At 48.4% G+C, this 21,074-nt stretch overlaps 1 protein-coding gene across 1 annotated transcript in view; it reads right to left on the bottom strand.

The window, feature by feature from the left end:
* Positions 1-21,074, bottom strand: part of CASQ2 (calsequestrin 2) — a 126,230-nt gene that overhangs the window by 79,897 nt on the left and 25,259 nt on the right. The window contains exons 2-7 of the mRNA XM_073551056.1: positions 15,227-15,311; positions 3,751-3,851; positions 3,573-3,684; positions 3,252-3,325; positions 2,818-2,948; positions 799-844 (exon numbers count right to left, since the gene is read on the bottom strand). Of these exons, the coding sequence (XP_073407157.1) occupies positions 799-844; positions 2,818-2,948; positions 3,252-3,325; positions 3,573-3,684; positions 3,751-3,851; positions 15,227-15,311 (549 nt within the window). The remainder of the gene's footprint in view (positions 1-798; positions 845-2,817; positions 2,949-3,251; positions 3,326-3,572; positions 3,685-3,750; positions 3,852-15,226; positions 15,312-21,074) is intronic.

Here is a 21,074-nt window from a genome sequence, read left to right as displayed (position 1 = left end):
TGCAAACAAAGGTTTCTGCACCAAATATTAAGTTCTGCTCTTTTATTGTATCAAATACTTATTTCATGCAATAAAATGCAAATTAATTATGTAACAATCCTACAATGTGATTTTATGGATTTTTTAAAGATTCTGTCTCTCACAGGTGAAGTCACCTACAATAACAATTATAGACCTTACAAAGAATGGAACGTGGGAAAACGTGCAAAATTCGGCAGAGTATCAAATACTTATTTTCCCCACTGTATCTACCTTCTTGACATATTGTGCTAATTAATCTATCACTATGGTGACCTAATCATCCTCACAAGCTGAGCCCATTAAACCCACCATTTAAGCAGGACTTTTACAGGAAGTGGGGGTAGGTCTTTGACTACCTATGGGAGGTGGAGGCAGGTCATTGACTACCTATGGGAGGTGGAGGCAGGTCATTGACTACCTATGGGAGGTGGAGGCAGGTCATTGATTCTCTATGGTAGGTGGGGGCTGGTCTTTGATTCTATGGGAGGAGAGGCAAGTAGTTGTTTTCTTTATGTTTCCTGGACATATTATACTAGTACGTGCACTAAAACCAGCAAGGGTAGAAAAGATATCCAAGATCAGGACCAGGACATGGACCATGCCTATCTGCAGGTATTTTATGAAGGGTTCCTGATTGACCCCTATGATCTGGAATTGATGGCCTATTATTCTCATAAAACCAGAAAACCTACTTGACAACCCCAGGTACACATCCTCCCCTCACCATCCTCCATTTCCTTGCACACTGATTCTGCTGCTCCAGGGTCCTTCACCTACCCATGTCTCAAACATGTCTTCAGGACGAAGCTTCCTCAGGGTGGCCCTAGGAGAATATAAGAAATAATTACATATTTTTCAGGTACGATGTAGGTTCGATGACCATGGGATGGAGGTGTAATGGGCATTGGATAGAGGTGATATGATCGTGGGATGTATTTGAAATCATCCTGGGATGTATCTATAATGACTGCGGGATGGATCTGTGATAACCATTGGATGGATCTGTAATGTCTGCGGGACAGATCTGTGATGCGCAAGGGATGGATCTGTGATGACTGTTTATGGATTTGTGATGTCCGCGGGATAGATCTGTGATAGTGTGGGGAAGGTGACTTGACGGACAGACGTGACTGGTAGAAGGAGGGGACGGTTTGTGCACAAGAGACGGAGATTGACAGGATAGAAGGGCGACAGCTAGGAAAGATAGATAGGAGAGTGTAGTACCGAGAAATGACCACAAGATGGCAGGGGAGAGTAGTTGAGGACTGAACATCAGCTTATGGCTCAAGAAACGCTTAGTCATGGGGGGCGGGAAGATAGGAACCCAGGAGGGGAATTCCCCAGTGAGAGAGGGGATAAATAGAACTGATTGGGGTTCCAGAGAGGCTAGTCCGGGGAGGAGCTCAGGAAAGGAAGACTCAGGACAGAAGACCGGAGACAGTGGAAGAGCTCAACCAGGGGACTGACAGAGAAGAGACAGTCAGGGGGGTGGCCCTGACCCGACGGACGGCAGGACAGACGAGGCCCCAGGGGTACCGATAGGACGATGACCTCGGGCAGGTGAAGCGCTGGCGGTAGATTGGTCTAGGACAGCCCCAGTGCAAGATCCGTGAGGGACGTTACTCCGACTGGAGCAAAGGTGCAGGTACCCGGGCCTGGAAATAGAGTGCTGTAAAGAAGCTGCGGTGCGTGGTAGTGGTCGTCAGGAGGACGACGAACAAAATCCGGAACTGTTACAAGTGGAATCTGTCTCCGTCTCGTCTTTGCCTCGTCTGGTAAGCAGCGGTCCACCCCCCAAGCCCGGCCCCCTACCACAATAACCGTGGGATGGATCTGTGATAACTGTGAGATGGATCTGTGACTGTGGGATGGATCTGTGATGACTGTGGGATGGATCTGTGATAACCATGGGATGGATCTGTGATGACTGTGGGATGGATCTGTGATAACCGTGGGATGGATCTTTGATGACTTTGGGATGGATCTGTGATAACCGTGGGATGGATCTGTGATGACTGTGGGATGGATCTGTGATGACTGTGGGATGGATCTGTGATAACCATGGGATGGATCTTTGATGACTTTGGGATGGATCTGTGATAACCGTGGGATGGATCTGTGATGACTGTGGGATGGATCTGTGATGACCGTGGGATGGATCTGTGATGACGCTGGGATGGATCTGTAATGACTGGGGGATGGATCTGTGATGACGCTGGGATGGATCTGTGATGACCATTGGATGGATCTGTAATGACTGCGGGATGGATCTGTGATGTCCGAGGGATGGATCTGTGATAACCATGGGATGGATCTTTGATGACTTTGGGATGGATCTGTGATAACCGTGGGATGGATCTGTAATGACTGGGGGATGGATCTGTGATAACCATTGGATGGATCTGTGTTAACCATTGGATGGATCTGTAATGACTGCGGGATAGATCTGTTATAACCGTGGGATGGATCTGTGATGTCCGAGGGATGGATCTGTGATTACCATTGGATGGATCTGTGATAACTGTGAGATGGATCTGTAATGACCGTGGGATGGATCTGTAATGACCGTGGGATGGATCTGTAATGACCGTGGGATGGATCTGTGATGACAGTAGGATGGATCTGTGATGGTCGTGGGAAGGATCTGTGATGACTGTGGGATGGAGATGGGATTACCCAGGGATTGGTCTATAATGTTCATAGGATGGATATGTGATGCTGTGGGATGGAAATGTGATGACCTTGAGATGGATATGTGATGAATGTGTGATAGACCATTCTTCCCAGGATATTCACCTTTTGTGCTTGTTGATGAAGTCCACCAGCTCATCCTCAGTATACGGTTTATCAGGGACGGTGACTGGTTCATCCATAAATGGCTCATAGAAGTCCACCTCATTCATTTTCAGGGTCAGGGACCTTGCCACCTAATGAAATATTTTTCCATATGAAGTTCTGGCTTCTTTGAGCACCCCATGTCTTCCATACCTCACCCTATTTATACTACGCTGAGGTCTGGAATTTTGTTGTGTTCTTCACACATACGGAGTGAATCTTGATGAATTTCCAAAACCTCTTCATCTCACCCCATTTACACTGTGAGTCCTGGTATCTAGATATGTCCCTTACACATATCTGGAGGAATCTCCATCACTCCATCACCTTGCTTCATTTCTGACCTCAGAAATAACAGACCACATACTGTTCCTATGCCCAACACTCCATCTTACCGACTTGTCGAATGTTGCAAAGAATTTAATGTATGGATGGAAATTCTCTGCTGCCTCCTCAAATGCCTTGTAATCTGCAGAGGTTAAAATGGATATATCAGGAATATGTCAGCGTGCATGAAGGCAACTGGGCAAATTTCTGCCTCCGTGTAATCTAAGAGCAGCACACTCATGGACTAGGTGACAGCAGGTTGATCAAGCCATGGTCGTAGGTCAATCACCCCTCAACATCCCACATAACAGCCTCTGCCACCACATTTCGACTCACAGATGGACCTGTGCAAAGTCCGCATTCATGACTCCCTCTCTTTTTATACTCACGTTCTGAGTTTTCATTCTTAAAGAAGCCGATGACTCTGATCTCTTCTTCCATCCTATCAAGTGCCTTTAGCTCTGCCTTGTCATTGATTATCTCTACGGGGTCTTCAATTAACTAGGGGAGAACAGACGATGGCAACATCTTTTCATCTACAATGGGGAAGCTTATCTAGGTACTTACATCTAAGAGGAAATCCACTAATACGTCAGCAGACAGCTCCCCGTCAAACTCAATAACATTGTCCTCCTTGTAGACATAAAGGCTCTCCTCTTCAGTGCACCCTGTAGATATAGGAACACAACCAGAGAAAGGATGGAGGATGTACAAACACAGAAGAAAATGGGACCATACAACTGGCATATAATCACTCCAAGAAAGCTTGAGGATACAGTCAACATCACACAGAGGAGGCAAAGTGAAGGTACATAGTCACTGTGGAGACATGAGTGTCAGTGGGTTCTCTCGTCTGTTGGCTCGGCTGTCTTTAGAAAGACAGAATGGACCAGGTCCCATCCCACTGAGCGTCAACACTACATTCCTGTGGGCAGACTACTCAAACAACACAGGATGAGGGTAAAACAGTGTGGCAATACTTTATTGAACCAACAGACAATAACACATAGTACAGTCCCAGCAAGTATACAAGATGGTGAAAAACAGAGTTTCACTCTTCCGCTGGCTTGCCTGGATTAGAGCAGCAGCGACTTCAGGGCTTCCAGGGCTGTCAATTGAGGTACACGGCCAGGTGACCTGATTTTCCCAACCTGGCTCCTCCAAAAGTCTCCATGGGGATAGGTGGCCAGATGGTCACAACCTGGCTTCTACAAATGTCTCCATGGAGCCAGGTTATCGGATGGTCCCAACCTGGCTTCTCCAAACATCTCCATAGGTTCAGTGATGGTTAATGGATCAGATGTGTAGTCCTCCAGCTGGGGCCAAGGTCCCTTAAGATGACTTCCTAGAGAGTGTCAAATCTGATTGTTGGAGTCAAGGTTCTCTGGCTGCTGTTCTGTGAATCTCCCTGTAGAAGGATATAGGTCCTTTTTATACTTAAGACCATCATCCACAGGTCAGGGTGAATGTGAGATGAGATCAACTCTCATTCGAGTATTCAATCAATCAGCATAGTTTATTCTTCAATGTTTGCAGGTCAACAAGATGCCTGGACTAGTACAATTAATCAAAATATCAGCAAATACTAATTGTTCAATGATCCTGCGTCCCTGTCCAGCAAGGATAGTTGTACAATAATCTGCAGGGACTGATTCAATAGGTAAACACCAGCCATTCAACAATTAATAAAGATCAATTCAATCTGCAACAAGAGTCAATGTTCAGACTTATATGGCTCATTTCCCTGTGCCTACTGACATTATACATCTGGCATAATTGAGAATAAATGCTGTGTTATCACATTCCTCCCCCATATTAATTAGCCAGCTGTGATAGGCTTCCGATCATCCTTCTCCAGTTGTCAGGGACAGTCTATGGGCATTTCTTTAAGCACAGACACAAATGTAAGAGGTGTCAACTTCATGGAAATGAAACTTTATATCATCCAGTTTCCTCAAAGCATATTCCATGTCTTCCTTGTGAATAAACTCCACAATCCTCATGCCATCCTTGTCTACATCAGCATAGCAGACATTTACAGCTTTTCTCATGATCTTTCAGATCCTGCCAACTTCACGATGGGGGAAGCTATGAGACGAAGACTCTGTATTCAGTTGACTGCGATTGGGGTCCGTTCCTCCTGTGGGCCCCTCCATATTGTCCCCCTTGGCTCTGGCTTGACCTGGAAAACGCCACACATAACCAACGTGAAACAATCTCATATCCATTGCGTCCAAACACGGCGTCCTCCGCATCCCGCAGATCCTGGAAATCGATGAAGGCAAATGGTTTGGCACCACCTCTCCAGCGATTCTTCAGCTCAATGTTACAGATCCACTCCTACCAAAAGAACAACCTCTCCAGCTCCTTCTCCCGCTTGAGGTTCCAAGTCCCAATGCAACCAACTCCTGGAATCAGGCTGCTTGGGATTGGGTATTTTATTCCAGAGTGCCACTGGATCCTTGATTTGGCAGCCAGTTCAATTCCTCTTGGTCAATCTCATTGTGTTACACGACATTCTGTATATCTTCTGGTGGCCCTGTAGTCAATCTGTCAAAGCTGATACAGCTCCTGTAGCTGCCGTTTCATGTTGAGGCTGTATATCCACTCTAGTCCACTTGTAAAAGCCAAGCTGGTGGGGTTGGACATAGTGGTGTCCGAAACCTACTGTGCGTGCCTCACCTTTGGTTTGCCGGGTCTGTCTGAATGCCTCCCAGGTTGTCGAGCCCTTGGATGGTGCCTATGAACACCACTCCACTGCAGCTTCCCCTGATCCCCGGCCTGAGTAGTATCCAACTGCTGGCACCAAGTGTGGAGACATGACAGTCAGTGGGTACTTGTCCGCTGGCCCGGCTGTCTTTAGAAAGACCGCATAGGCCAGGGTTCATCCTACTGAAATCCCGCACTCCTTTCCTGTGGGCAGAATACTACTCAGACATCACGGTGTGAGGGTAAAACAATGTGGCAATACTTTATTGAACCACCAACAGACAATAACACATAATATAGTCCCAGCAAGTACACAAGATGGTGCAAATTACAGAGTCTCACCCTTTCACTGGCTCGCCGGGAATAGAGCAGTTGCAATTTCAGGGCTTCCAGGGCCGACTACCCCCATCAGTAGCACCCTGCTTTTGGCAGGCACCCTTAGAGAGGAGGTAACGACAAGCTTAAAAAGCTGACAGTCCATTGAGGTGTGACAGGTGATCTGATTATACCAACCTGGCTTCCCGAATGTCTCCATTTTGGCCTTGTGACCGGATGGTCCCAACTACACTTCTCTGAACGTCTCCATGGGTTCAGCGATGGTCAGTAGATCAGATGTGTTTTCCTCCAGCTGGGGACGAAGTCCCTAAGCTGAATCCTGTACAGGTTCAAATTTGTATGCTGGAGTCATGATTCCCTGGCTGCTGTTCTGTGAGTCTCCCTGTAGAAGGATATTGGTTCCTTTTTTATACCTACATCGGTCCTTCTGGCCATCATCCACAAGTCAGAGGGAAGGTGGGATGAGGTCAACTTTCTTTGTTCGAGTATTCAATCAATGCACACAGTTTATTCTTCCATAATTGCAGGTCAACAAGATGCATTGATTGGTACAATGGGTAATCAACATATCAGCAAACATCGATTGTTCAATGACCCTGCATCCCTGTCCTCCAAGATAGTAAGACAATAAACTGCAAGGACTGATTCAATAGATACATTTGAAAAGTCCAGTGTCCAGTGCAGACTTGATACAACCCTCCAATCTGTTGAAAACTGAACAACCCAAGAATTCAAGGCACCCCGTAGTATCATTCAAAAGAGTTTTATTGGCACCAATGTACACTTAAAAAAACAGATGTGCAATGTTTTGGCCACACAGGGCCATTTTCAAGCTAAAATTAAGATGCACATATACACTCACTGGCCACTTTATTAGGTACACCATGCTAGTAACGGGTTGGACCCCCTTTTGCCTTCAGAACTGCCTCAATTCTTCGTGGCAGAGATTCAACAAGGTGCTGGAAGCATTCCTCAGAGATTTTGGACCATATTGACATGATGGCATCACACAGTTGGCGCAGATTTGTCGGCTGCACATCCCTGATGCGAATCTCCCGTTCCACCACATCCCAAAGATGCTCTATTGGATTGAGATCTGGTGACTGAGGAGGCCATTTGAGTACAGTGAACTCATTGTCATGTTCAAGAAACCAATCTGAGATGATTCGAGCTTTATGACATGGCGCATTATCCTGCTGAAAGTAGCCATCAGATGCCTGTTCTTAGCTGAGAGGAGTGGTACCCAGTGTGGTCTTCTGCTGCTGTAGCCCATCTGCCTCAAAGTTCGACGCACTGTGCGTTCAGAGATGCTCTTCTGCCTACCTTGGTTGTAACGGGTGGCAATTTGAGTCACTGTTGCCTTTCTATCAGCTCGAACCAGTATGCCCATTCTCCTCTGACCTCTGGCATCAACAAGGCATTTCCGGCCACAGAACTGCCGCTCACTGGATTTTTTTTCTTTTTCGGACCATTCTCTGTAAACCCTAGAGATGGTTGTGCGTGAAAATCCCAGTAGATCAGCAGTTTCTGAAATACTCAGACCAGCCCTTCTGGCACCAACAATCATGCCACGCTCAAAGGCACTCAAATCACCTTTCTTCCCCATACTGATGCTCGGTTTGAACTGCAGGAGATTGTCTTGACCATGTCTACATGCCTAAATGCACTGAGTTGCCGCCATGTGATTGGCTGATTAGAAATTAAGTCTTAACACACAGTTGGACAGGTGTACCTAATAAAGTGGCCAGTGAGTGTAGATATGATACATGATCCCTCCTCCTAGTTCCTTCTACTGCTCCCACCTCGTAACCATAGTGACACTGCCACCTTCTTCTTGGCCAGGATGCCTCTCACCTACAGGACATCCTCGGAGTAGAACAGATTTGGAAATAGGGACCTTAACTTGCTGAGTATCTTTTAGTCCAGTAGGAATAGCTGTCCCCTTAGAAGAAACAAAGATGGACTGGTACTCCTCCTCCAGGTCGGTGGAGAGTAGAGATTCGGAAGATGCCTCCACCTTGACGTTGTCATCCTGCGTCCACCTGGAACTACAATATACTGTCACAGAGTTGGTCTCACTCAGGAGCCATCCTTCAGATGGAAAGCTTTCAAGAAACAGACCATTGGAACCATTGCTTGCTGAAGAGGGTGGTAATACTGGCAACTTGTAATGGTTCCTCCCCTCAGTTTGTCTGGGATGCAGTTACTGACAGTTGGCCATCCAATCTGGTACAGGTGTGTGATGAAGCTGTCAGTGTGTTGATTGACAGTTCAACTGTCCAATCTGTGACTGGGAGGCATCATCTGGCTCCAAGTGTTCACTATCCAGGGTGATTGCCATGTTACTTTACCGAGCTGCTTCTCCCAGACCTCTGCCAGATGTACATTCCTTTAGTAGGTTTGTGCTTGCAGTGCCTTGAGTTCTGTATGCTTGATCGTATGCTGCCTGACGTTGGACTTTGTTCTGACCATCCGGCTAATTGGACCGGCTCTAGGCTAGAGGCATTGGCGTTCATTGAAACACTGCATAAGGTCTTACCTTCTCAGCCTCCATATCTGACACTAGTCTTCAATTCTTAGATCTTATGTTGCAATTGGATGAAACAGGAAGATTTTTTACATCAGCACATTTAAACGGGTTGACGTTACTAGCTGCCTTTGCTTCAGCAGTGGACATCTTCCGGAATGGATTACTGATATACCTCATGGACAATATTGGCGAATATGGAAAAATTGCACTAATTATGGTGATTTTTTTTGGCTGAATCTACGACTTTAAATGAACGGTTCCAACAAAAGGTTATCCAAAAAACTAGGGATGCTTTTCACAAGGTAAAACTCTTTTCCCAGGAGGATTGTGAAGAAAATTAATTTGAAACTCATTAGGACGACCACTTCTGAATGGGTGAACTGGAGTCTTGTTACTACCTATCATCAATCCCATGTATCTATTGAGAATGTGCTTACAACATACTGGTTTGTTTTGAAAGGAGACCCTGTTCTTTCTAAAAGCCTTCATGATAAACCAAAATTATTTTCAGAAAGAATCGTAACCTACGTAATTTAGTTGCTCCTAGTAACACCACATTGAAACCTCTAGGAATTAGTGTCATTTTAAATCCAGGGTGTTTTGCTTGTATGTGCACACGCTGCGGATTTTGCTGCGGATCCGCAGCATTTCTGGCCCCGCGGGTCCGCAGCAGAATCTGCTGCGTTACCATGTTACTCTATGTAAAATGGAAACCGCTGTGCACATGCTGCAGAATTTTCCGCGCGGTTTTGCTGCGGTTTCAAATCCACAGAAAGAAATGACATGTCACTTCTTTTCTGCGGATTCCGCTGCGGTTTACTGTCTCCTCCATTGTAGAGGTGATAAACCGCAGGTAAAACCGCAGCCTAATCCGCAGGTAAAACCGCAGGTCTTTTGACCTGAAATTTACCTGCGGATTTTACAATATCCGCGGGGAGAAATCCTCAGCACCTAAAAACTATGTGTGCACATACCCTAAAACTCCCAAATGTTTACACTGTGTTCCAAATTATTATGCAAATGATATTTTTCTCTGATTTTCCTAAATAGTCAGTACAAATGACAGTCAGTCTAATAAAAGTCATCACCCGTTAGAGTATACATCAAATTTTATTGCAGAAACCTCCCAATGATAACAGTATAATCTCCAAAATGAATAAAAGCTCAAATTGCCCTGTTCCAAATTATTAGGCACAGTAGAATTTCTAAACATTTGATCTGTTGTAAAGAACTGAAAATGCTCATTTGTGGAATTTGCAGCATTAGGAGGTCACATTCACTGAATAAAAAGGATATTTTGGAGTTAAATAGCTTAACAGGCCAAGTTACGTGGTAACATAGGAACCCTGCTGTGATATCACCTTCACAATTCTTGCATCCATTGAACTTGTGAGTTTTTGGAGAGTTTCTGCTTGTATTTCTTTGCATGAAGTCAGAATAGTCTCCCAGAGCTGCTGTTTTGATGTGACCTGCCTCCCACCCTCATAGATATTTTGCTTGATGATACTCTAAAGGTTCTCTATAGGGTTGAGGTCAGGGGAAGATGGAGGCCACACCATGAGTTTATCTCCTTTTATGCCCATAGCAGTCAATGACTCGGAGGTCTTCTTTGCAGCATGAGATGGGGCATTGTCATGCATGAAGAGGATTTTGCTCCTGAAGGCACGGTTCTGCTTCTTATACCATGGAAGACAGCTGTCAGTCAGAAACTCGATATACTTTGCAGAGGTCATTTTCACACCTTCAGGAACCTTAAAGGGCCCTACCAGCTGTTTCCCCATGATTCCGGCCCAAAACATGACTCCTCCACCTCCTTGCTGACGTCGCAGCCTTGTTGGGACATAGTGGACATCCACCAACCATCCACTACTCCATCCATCTGGACCATCCAGGGTTGCTCGACACTCATCAGTAAACAAGACTGTTTGAAAATTAGTCTTCATGTATGTCTGGGCCACTGCAACCATTTCTGCTTGTGAACACTGTTTAGGGGTGGCCGAATAGTAGGTTTATGCAGCACAGCAAGCCTTTGAAGGATCCTACACCATGAGGTTCGAGGGACTCCAGAGGCACCAGCAGCTTTAAATATCTGTTTGCTGGTTGGTAATGGCTTTATAGCAGCTGCTCTCTTAATCCGATGAACTTGCCTGGCAGAAACCTTCCTCATTCTGCCTTTATCAGCACAAACATGTCTGTGCTCAGAATCAACCACAAATCTCTTAACAGTACAATGATCACGTTTAAATTTTTGGGAAATATCTAATGTTTTCATCTCTTGACCAAGGCATTGCACTATTTGATGCTTTTCAGCAGCAGAGAGATCCTTTTTATTTCCTAAATTCCTTGAAACCTGTGCCCTGCTTAATAATGTGGAACATCATTCTTAAGTAGTTTTCCTTTAATTGAGCTCACCTGGTAAACTAATTATCACAGGCATTTGAGATTGATTTCAGTGATCCAAAGAGCCATGATACACAATAGCATCTATGAGTTTACTTGAAAAGCAAAAAATTACATCTTTATGACACTTAAATCCAATTTGCATAATAATTTGGAACACAGTGTATGTTGCTCCTTCATTCAGAATGGTGTAAAAACATTTACATCGAACACAACAGGCACCAATCATACTATTAAATGTCATGTGGACTGCCAGTCAATTTTTGTCATCTATTTGTTACAGTGCACACGTGGCCTCCAGTATGTAGGCCGCACTATTCAAGCAATGCATGCTCGACTTAGTAAGCATCGTCACAACATCCGCAGTGGTTATCTATTGCATAGTGTAGCAAAACATTTTTGTTTATCACACCACAAAGATCCCAAATTCCAGAGTTTTATTATTGATCAAATTGCTGATAATGTTCCAGACCGATTGGGTAGCCTTATCAACAGGGAAAGCTACTGGATTTTTACATTAGGTACCCTGGCCCCAGAGGGTTTATATCTCACCATAGATAATACTGTTAGTCATTAAACTATTTTAATATATATATATATATTTTACATATGTAATTTTTATTTTTATATTTTTACATTATGTCTTATGTGTTTTTAAATGTATTTCTATATTGTTGTATCAATTGTTTTTATATATTCTCTCTTGCGCCTCCAGGGTGTCTTTTGGTTTAAACTATTGTTTAATTGATCGCCTTCATCTATTGGTGCTTTTTTCTTTAAATATGTTGCCATTCCTTCATTTTTTAGACCACCTGATGAAGAGAGCGCAGTGCTGCTGAAACACATTGTGGATAATACAGGTTTGTGCCTTTTTTTTAATCCTATTTCCTTGCATCATCTCTGCCTTAGCACTCCGTTCAGACCGTGCTGTTTCCCTTTCTCCAGGTACCATTCAAGAGCAGAGTCCAGCAGTAACAGCTGACCCCAAGGGTCTAAGCTCTTTACTCAAATTCCTAGACAGGGCAGGATGACCACTAGGACATCTTCAGGCTATGGGTACTGACCTGAAATTTGCTACAGGTTCATACTGTGTAGTCTCCAGGTAGCACACGGGACGGCCGCAGGGACAGGTTCAGATTGTGCGGTCTCCGGGTAGCAGACGGGAGGGCCACAGGGACAGGTTCAGACTGTGCAGTCTCCAGATATCAGACGGGAGGGCCACAGGGACAGGTTCAGACTGTGCAGTCTCCAGATATCAGACGGGAGGGCCACAGGGACAGGTTCAGACTGTGCAGTCTCCAGATATCAGACGGGAGGGCCACAGGGACAGGTTCAGACTGTGCGGTCTCCAGATATCAGACAGGACGGCCCCAGGGACAGGTTCAGCAGACTGTGCAGTCTCCAGATATCACACGGGAAGGCCCCAGGGACAGGTTCAGACTGTGCGGTCTCCAGATATCAGACGGGATGGCCACATGGACAGGTTCAGACTGTGCAGTCTCCGGATATCACACGGGAAGGCCCCAGGGACAGGTTCAGACTGTGTGGTCTCCAGATATCAGACGGGATGGCCACAGGGACAGGTTCAGACTGTGCAGTCTCCTGATATCAGACGGGACGGCCACAGTGACAGGGTCAGACTGTGCAGTCTCCTGATATCAGACGGGACGGCCACAGTGACAGGGTCAGACTGTGCAGTCTCCGGATATCAGACGGGATGGCCACAGGGACAGGGTCAGACTGTGCAGTCTCCGGATATCAGACGGGACGGCCACAGTGACGGGTTCAGACTGTGCAGTTTCCGGATATCACACGGGAAGGCCCCAGGGACAGGTTCAGACTGTGCGGTCTCCAGATATCAGACGGGATGGCCACAGGGACAGGTTCAGACTGTGCAGTCTCCTGATATCAGACGGGACGGCCACAGTGACAGGTTCAGACTGTGCAGTCTCCTGATATCAGACGGGACGGCCACAGTGACAGGTTCAGACTGTGCAGTTTCCGGATATCAGACGGGATGGCCACAGGGACAGGGTCAGACTGTGCAGTCTCCGGATATCAGACGGGAGGGCCACAGGGACAGGTTCAGACTGTGCGGTCTCCAGATATCAGACAGGACGGCCCCAGGGACAGGTTCAGCAGACTGTGCAGTCTCCAGATATCACACGGGAAGGCCCCAGGGACAGGTTCAGACTGTGCGGTCTCCAGATATCAGACGGGATGGCCACATGGACAGGTTCAGACTGTGCAGTCTCCGGATATCACACGGGAAGGCCCCAGGGACAGGTTCAGACTGTGTGGTCTCCAGATATCAGACGGGATGGCCACAGGGACAGGTTCAGACTGTGCAGTCTCCTGATATCAGACGGGACGGCCACAGTGACAGGGTCAGACTGTGCAGTCTCCTGATATCAGACGGGACGGCCACAGTGACAGGGTCAGACTGTGCAGTCTCCGGATATCAGACGGGATGGCCACAGGGACAGGGTCAGACTGTGCAGTCTCCGGATATCAGACGGGACGGCCACAGTGACGGGTTCAGACTGTGCAGTTTCCGGATATCACACGGGAAGGCCCCAGGGACAGGTTCAGACTGTGCGGTCTCCAGATATCAGACGGGATGGCCACAGGGACAGGTTCAGACTGTGCAGTCTCCTGATATCAGACGGGACGGCCACAGTGACAGGTTCAGACTGTGCAGTCTCCTGATATCAGACGGGACGGCCACAGTGACAGGGTCAGACTGTGCAGTCTCCGGATATCAGACGGGACGGCCACAGTGACAGGTTCAGACTGTGCAGTTTCCGGATATCAGACGGGATGGCCACAGGGACAGGGTCAGACTGTGCAGTCTCCGGATATCAGACAGGACGGCCACAGTGACGGGTTCAGACTGTGCAGTTTCCGGATATCAGACGGGACGGCCACAGGGACACGTTCAGATTGTGCAGTCTCCGGAAATCAGACGGGACGGCCACAGTGACAGGTTCAGACTGTGCAGTCTCCGGGTATCAGACGGGACGGCCACAGGGACAGGTTCAGACTGTGCAGTCTCCGGATAGCAGATGGCACGGTCACAGGGACAAGCTCGGATTGTGCCAGCAGGACGGCCACAGGGACAGGTTAGACACACTAGCCTCAGGAAACCGTTCAGGTACCGCCAATGTGGTTTCAGTGTATGGACAATACCGAAGCAGACACAGGAACAAGGACTAACTATACTGGACTAAAAAGACACAGGACATGGGAACATTAACAGACTAGGGACGGGGACCTGCACACACTAACCACCTAACGTAACAATAGGGGTTGCTCAGTCACCTCCCAATTGGGAAGGGTGCCTTTTATACAACATGCCTCCCAGCTATTGGTTGGGAGACACCTTGCAGGTGTTCACATTAAGTAAATACCTCTCAGCTGTCAGCTGGGAGCATTTCACCATGTGCGTGTGCCTTTAAAAGAAGGGGAGCATATGCACGCACATACTAGTCGCGCCACTGGGAACTGCGGCACACTCACAGACCAGGGATCAAAAGCATGCTGAGGACCACAGTTTAGCTGGGACAGCGAGTAAACCTGTGCTCCTTCATGGAGGGAGAAGGGGACACTGCAGGGGCGTCGACAAGAGAGTTACAATGTACACCTTGTTATTGGCTTGAAAGAGGCCCTGTGTGGCTGAAACGTTGCACGTCCATTTTTTTATGTGTACACTGGTGCCAATAAAAGTCTTTTGAAGGATATGATTGGTGCCTTGGTTTCTTGGATTGATTTAATAGGTAAACCGCAGCCATTCAAAAATGAGCATCGATTCATTCTACAACAAGAGTCAACGTTCAGACTCATATGAATAATCGCTCATGTCCCTGGGTCTACTCAAATGATACGTCTCACATAATTAAGAATAAATGCTGTGTCATCACGGTCACCATCACAACAAGGATACACAATGACCCTGGGCATATAACCTGCGGATACACAATCACTCTGAGCAAGACACAATCACCATCACACTGGGGATAACAGACTGAGACACATGGGAAGCTGCAGCTCTTTGTCTTTAGAACTTACCAAGTTTCTTGGCAACTTTTGCATTTTTCCTTGAATCCAGAAGCCCAAAACCGACATTTTTCTTCTCTAGAACTTGTGCTGACAACTGCAAGAGAAATGACGCTCATGAGCCTCACGTCCTGAGTGTGAGGGGTGTACTGTGCCAGGACTCCGAGTCTCTAACCACAGGAACCATATACTAGCCATGCCACCCACTGCAGGGTCCGGGCAGCCATCCAGGGCACCGAGCAGCTGACGCTGAGCGGAGATGCCAGGCATTGCGCAGTGTAATGGGGTCTTCTGTGGATTAAATCTCTGATTCACCTGTTAATTAGGATGGTAAATGATCCTGTCAGATTGGTGGGCAGTGTGAGGGGAGGCACAAAATATATCAACATGAATGAGCAGTGTGACAAATGGTGGTAGTAGTGGTGCAAGTATGGAGATGATACATCGGGGTCCTCTTCAACCATATTGCTCCTGGTGTATAACATCGGCCCCTCACTCCCCGGTGTATAACATCGTCCCTATCTGGTCCCGGGTGTATAACGTCGTCCCCCTCTGTCCCCGGTGTATAACATCGGCCCCCTCTGTCCCCGGTGTATAACATCGGCCCCCTCTGTCCCCGGTGTATAACATCGGCCCCCTCTGTCCCCGGTGTATAACATCGGCCCCCTCTGTCCCCGGTGTATAACATCAGCCCCTCACTCCCCAGTGTATATCATCGGCCCCCTCTGTCCCCGGTGTATAACATCGGCCCCCTCTGTCCCCGGTGTATAACATCGGCCCCCTCCATCCCCGGTGTATAACATCGGCCCCTCACTCCCCGGTGTATAACATCGGCCTCTCACTCCCCGGTGTATAACATCAGCTCCCTCTGTCCCCGGTGTATAACATCGGCCCCCTCCGTCCCTGATGTATAACATCGGCCCCCTCACTCCCCGGTGTATAACATCTGCCTCCTCTGTCCCCGGTGTATAACATCGGCCTCTCTGTCTCCGGCGTATAACATCGGCCTCTCTGTCCCCGGTGTATAACATCGGCCCCCTCATCCTCTGGTGTATAACATCGGCCCCCTCACTCCCCGGTGTATAACATCGGCCCCTCTGTCCCCGGTGTATAACATCGGCCCCCTCATTCTCTGGTGTATAACAAAGGCCCCTCTGTCCCCGGTGTATAACATCGGCCCCCTCATTCCCCGGTGTATAACATCGGCCCCTCACTCCCCGGTGTATAACATCGGCCCCTCACTCCCCGGTGTATAACATCGGCCCCTCACTCCCTGGTGTATAACATCGGCCCCTCACTCCCCGGTGTATAACATCGGCCCCTCTGTCCCTGGTGTATAACATCGGCCCCTCACTCCCCGTCGTGTTGTGAACTCATTTTCTGGTCTGCCTCTGGTTTTTGGTGAAGGAGCTGGTGGTGTTGACAGAGGATTCGTGAGTTCTCTTTCCGGGCTCCCTCTGCTGGTGGCAGGAGGTAATGAAGCTGATCTAATTAACAAAACTGCCACCTGATAATGAGGAAGAGGATTGGACATCTGGAGTCTCAGACTGGATTTAAGACAGCCGACTCCCTTTTCCCATGCTGGTGATTTTTTCCTGCCTCCTGAGGTTCTGGTTTCCAGTTCAGTTCCTGCCTTCTCAAGCTAAGTGTTCTCTGCTATTGTTCACACTTGATTTGGTTTGGTCTATTCAGTTTTTGTGTGCTTAGTCAGCCCCGGCTGGGGCTGTGCTGAATTTCCATTTTTATGTCACTGTATGTGCCAGTTTGTTTTTTGTCCCTTATTAGATTGGCCTCTTTTTGCTCTGTTCTCAGAATATGCCAGAGTGCTGATATAGTGGGAGAAGTCTAGTGACATCAGGGTTTTTTGCTATCAGAAGTGTTGGATATTTTTGCAGGGTTTTTTTGGCGTGATTGCAGACAGTATCTTTCCTTTCCTGTCCTTTCTAGTTAGTGTGGGCCCCATCGTTTGCTCAGCCTATTTCCCTGCCTGTGTTTGTGCCTTCATCTTGTTTCACCGTCAATACATGTGTGGGGGCTGTCTATTCCTTTGGGGTCTGCTCTGGGGCAGTTTAGATTCCCCCTTTTCTTGCTTTAGGCTTATTTAGTCTTCCGGCTGTGACGAGGTGTCTAGAATCATCGTAGGTACGCTCCACGGCTACTTCTAGTTGTGTGGTTAGGATCAGGGGTCTGCAATCCGCTTAGTTACCAACCACTCTGGTTTTCTGTGACTTAGCTTGGTTTTGTTTTCCTCCTCGGTGACCCAATCATAACACCGGTGTATAACATTGGCCCCTCTGTCCCTGGTGTATAACATCGGCCCCTCACTCCCCGGTGTATATCATCGGCCCCTCACTCCCCGGTGTATAACATCGGCCCCCTCATTCCCCGGTGTATAACATCGGCCCCCTCATTCCCCGGTGTATAACATCGGCCCCCCTCATTCCCCGGTGTATAACATCGGCCCCCCTCATTCCCCGGTGTATAACATCGGCCCCCCTCATTCCCCGGTGTATAACATCGGCCCCCCTCATTCCCCGGTGTATAACATCGGCCCCCCTCATTCCCCGGTGTATAACATCGGCCCCCCTCATTCCCCGGTGTATAACATCGGCCCCCCTCATTCCCCGGTGTATAACATCGGCCCCCCTCATTCCCCGGTGTATAACATCGGCCCCCCTCATTCCCCGGTGTATAACATCGGCCCCCCTCATTCCCCGGTGTATAACATCGGCCCCCCTCATTCCCCGGTGTATAACATCGGTCCCCCTCATTCCCCGGTGTATAACATCGGCCCCCCTCATTCCCCGGTGTATAACATCGGCCCCCCTCATTCCCCGGTGTATAACATCGGCCCCCCTCATTCCCCGGTGTATAACATCGGACCCCCTCATTCCCCGGTGTATAACATTGACCCCCTCATTCCCCGGTGTATAACATTGACCCCCTCATTCCCCGGTGTATAACATTGACCCCCTCATTCCCCGGTGTATAACATTGACCCCCTCATTCCCCGGTGTATAACATTGGCCCCCTCTGTCCCCGGTGTATAACATTGGCCCCCTCTGTCCCCGGTGTATAGCATTGGCCTCTCACTCTCCTCTGTATAACATCGGCCCCCTCTGTCTCCGGTGTATAACATCAGCCCCCTCTGTCCCCAGTGTATAACATCGGCCCCCTCTGTCCCCGGTGTATAACATCGGCCCCTTCACCCCTCTTTCCCCGGTGTCAGTGTTTCCTGTCTGTGGTTGTCAGTGCAGCTCTCAGGAGTTGGGTTACTATTCTCTGACCGTGGTGGGGGAGTGGAGCAGCTGCTCACATCAGGTGTCTGTGTGTCTCAAGGTGTACGCTGTACTTATATGGCATCCTGCTGTGGCCCCTATGTGTGTGAGTTATTGACCACCATGCGAGGTGTACAGGGACAGGGAGTTACGGATGAGCATGATGTCCTATATGTACAGGGGAGCAGGTACATGACTTTACATCTTCACGGTCTCATGTGGGGGCACATACGGCATCCAGCAGACAGTCATGTGCTGTCGCTGCCTCCATCCTTCCTGATATCAGATGTATAGAGATGAGCACATAAATTTGAGTGGTACTGCATTCTACTCGTATGTTGCAAAAATCCACATTTGTCAAAATGCAGATGTTTTGTAATTCCCTTCTGAATGGATTCAGTAAAATGCCAGCACTGTTTTTCTGCAACTTAAAGGGCCATCAAAAGGTTAAAAAACAATCCTATGCTCACCTCACCATTCACCCCTCTGGCGTCCCCGCTCCTCGCTGTCATGTGTCTGGTCAAGCCCAAATGATGAAGATCACAGACACCGAACATGGACGTCTCTGCAACAGCCCTGCCGGTATCACTGCATGGCCTCCCATCCCCCACCAGCCTTACTCACTACTCCGGGCCATGCTGTGAATTCTGTCTTCTGCCGGCGCCATGCTGTATGCCTCTTGCCTCCTGCCTGCTCTCTGCATGCTTCCTGGCTGTGTGTATAGGGGGCGGCGCCGGCACTCTGGCTCTTATTGAGTCAGTGTGCACCTTTGTAAGGTGTCCCCAGCCAATTGTCAAGAGGCCTCAAATACTTAAGGCATCCTCGCCCATAGGAGGATGCCTGAGCAACTGTTTCCCTCAGTCAGTGTCTTGCTGCTGAGGTGCCAGGTCCTGTCCTGTTTCCGCCTTCTCTGGGGGCTGCATACCCAGACCTGTTTCCGTGCACTTTGTGTCTTATGTTTCTGCCTCCCTGAGGGCTGCATACACAGGCCTGAGCCCTTGTCCAGTATTTGTTCCCGTGTCCATCCTTGTCTGTACTGTGTCCTATTCCTGTATCTTATCCTGTTCCTGTACCTGACCTTGTCTGTACTCAGTCCTAACCTCTGCTTGTTTGTATCTTTGTCTGTGGCTTCCTTTCCCTGCTGTGTGTGTCCTTGTGTTTACTCTGTCCGCTTTGCTCTTTCTTCGCTCCTTGCGGCTCTTCTTTGCATCCGCTCCGCACCCTGCGGCTCTGCTCCGCTCTTTGCTTTGCACTCCTACGGTTCTGCGTTGCTCTGCACTCCTGCGGTTCTGCCGTTGCTCCATGCTCCTTGCGGTTCAGCTCGCTGCACTGCAACCAGTGACTCTGTTCTGCTCACCGCTCCACAACCTTGCGGTTCTGCTCCGCTTTTGTTCCGCTTCCCGCAGCTCTTTATCTGTCCCTGCTCCTCCAGTCTGAACAGGTCCCTACCTGTTACCACCTGTCAGTGTTTCTGTCCTTCCAGAGTCCGTCCCTGCTTCTCCAGTCTGAAATTGTGTCCTCCAAGTCAGTTCCTGTCCCTTTGTCTCAGCCGTGCCCTCCTGCCAGTGTCTCAGCCGTGCCCGCCTGTCTGCCAAGAGTACCAGCCGTACCCGCCATAATATCAGTCATGCCTGTCTGTACTTGTCCACACTTCACATAGTGCTTTGTTCCCCAGTGGGATCAGCAGCCACAGCCACACACCACCCTGGATTGGTACATGGCAGCTACCTGCTGCACAAGCCTGACCTCATCATCAGAGGCTCCAGTGACACCAAGGTAGCTGCTTAGTCACGCCCCTTCCAGGGTAGTCTGGTATGTGGCACAGTGGGGCCACACCCCCCATGATCGTACCAGTCAGGGCGCGAGCGTTACAGTCTCCAGGAAGTCCGTATTACTGTTTGGGTTCAGCAGCCAGAATAAAGCTTATGGAAACCAATTAACAAGCTTTACTGTGCATTGGATTGGCTGTGATTGGCCGGTGCAGACTGTGTAAAAAAATAAAAACAAATGTGCGTTCTCGTCTATTTTTGATAACCAGCACAGGCAAAACTGACAGCTGTGGGCTACAGCCTTCAGATATGAGCTTTACCTTGGCTGGTTATCAAAAATAGAGGGGTCTCCATGCCAGTTTTTAAACTATTTTATAAATTTTTTCAAAAAAGTGTGGTCCCCTTTATTTTTGATGACCAGTCAAGCTAAAGTACACAGTTGTGGGCCGATATTCTCAGACTGGGAATGGGCCATGGATGTTGCCGCTCCAGAAAAGGCTCTTCCCACTTGCCCTGGTACAGTGGCAAGTGGGGTAATATTGTGTGGGTGATGTCAGCTGGAGACTCTGCCGGCAGCTCCTGTGTAATCACCGACCAATGACCTCCAAAACGTGCTTGATGAAGACAAGTCTGGAGACTCTGCCGGCAGCTCCTGTGTAATCACCGACCAATGACCTCCAAAACGTGCTTGATGAAGACAAGTCTGGAGACTCTGCCGGCAGCTCCTGTGTAATCACCCACCAATGACCTCCAAAGCGTGCTTGATGAAGACAAGTCTGGAGACTCTGCCGGCAGCTTCTGTGTAATCTAATC

Source organism: Dendrobates tinctorius, unplaced genomic scaffold (genome assembly GCF_039654945.1).
Source record: "Dendrobates tinctorius isolate UK_male_01 unplaced genomic scaffold, ASM3965494v1 ptg000172l, whole genome shotgun sequence".
NCBI classification, from domain to species: Eukaryota; Metazoa; Chordata; class Amphibia; order Anura; family Dendrobatidae; genus Dendrobates; species Dendrobates tinctorius.
The sequence above is the reverse complement of the archived record's forward strand: the minus strand, read 5'-3'. Positions and strand labels throughout refer to the sequence as shown.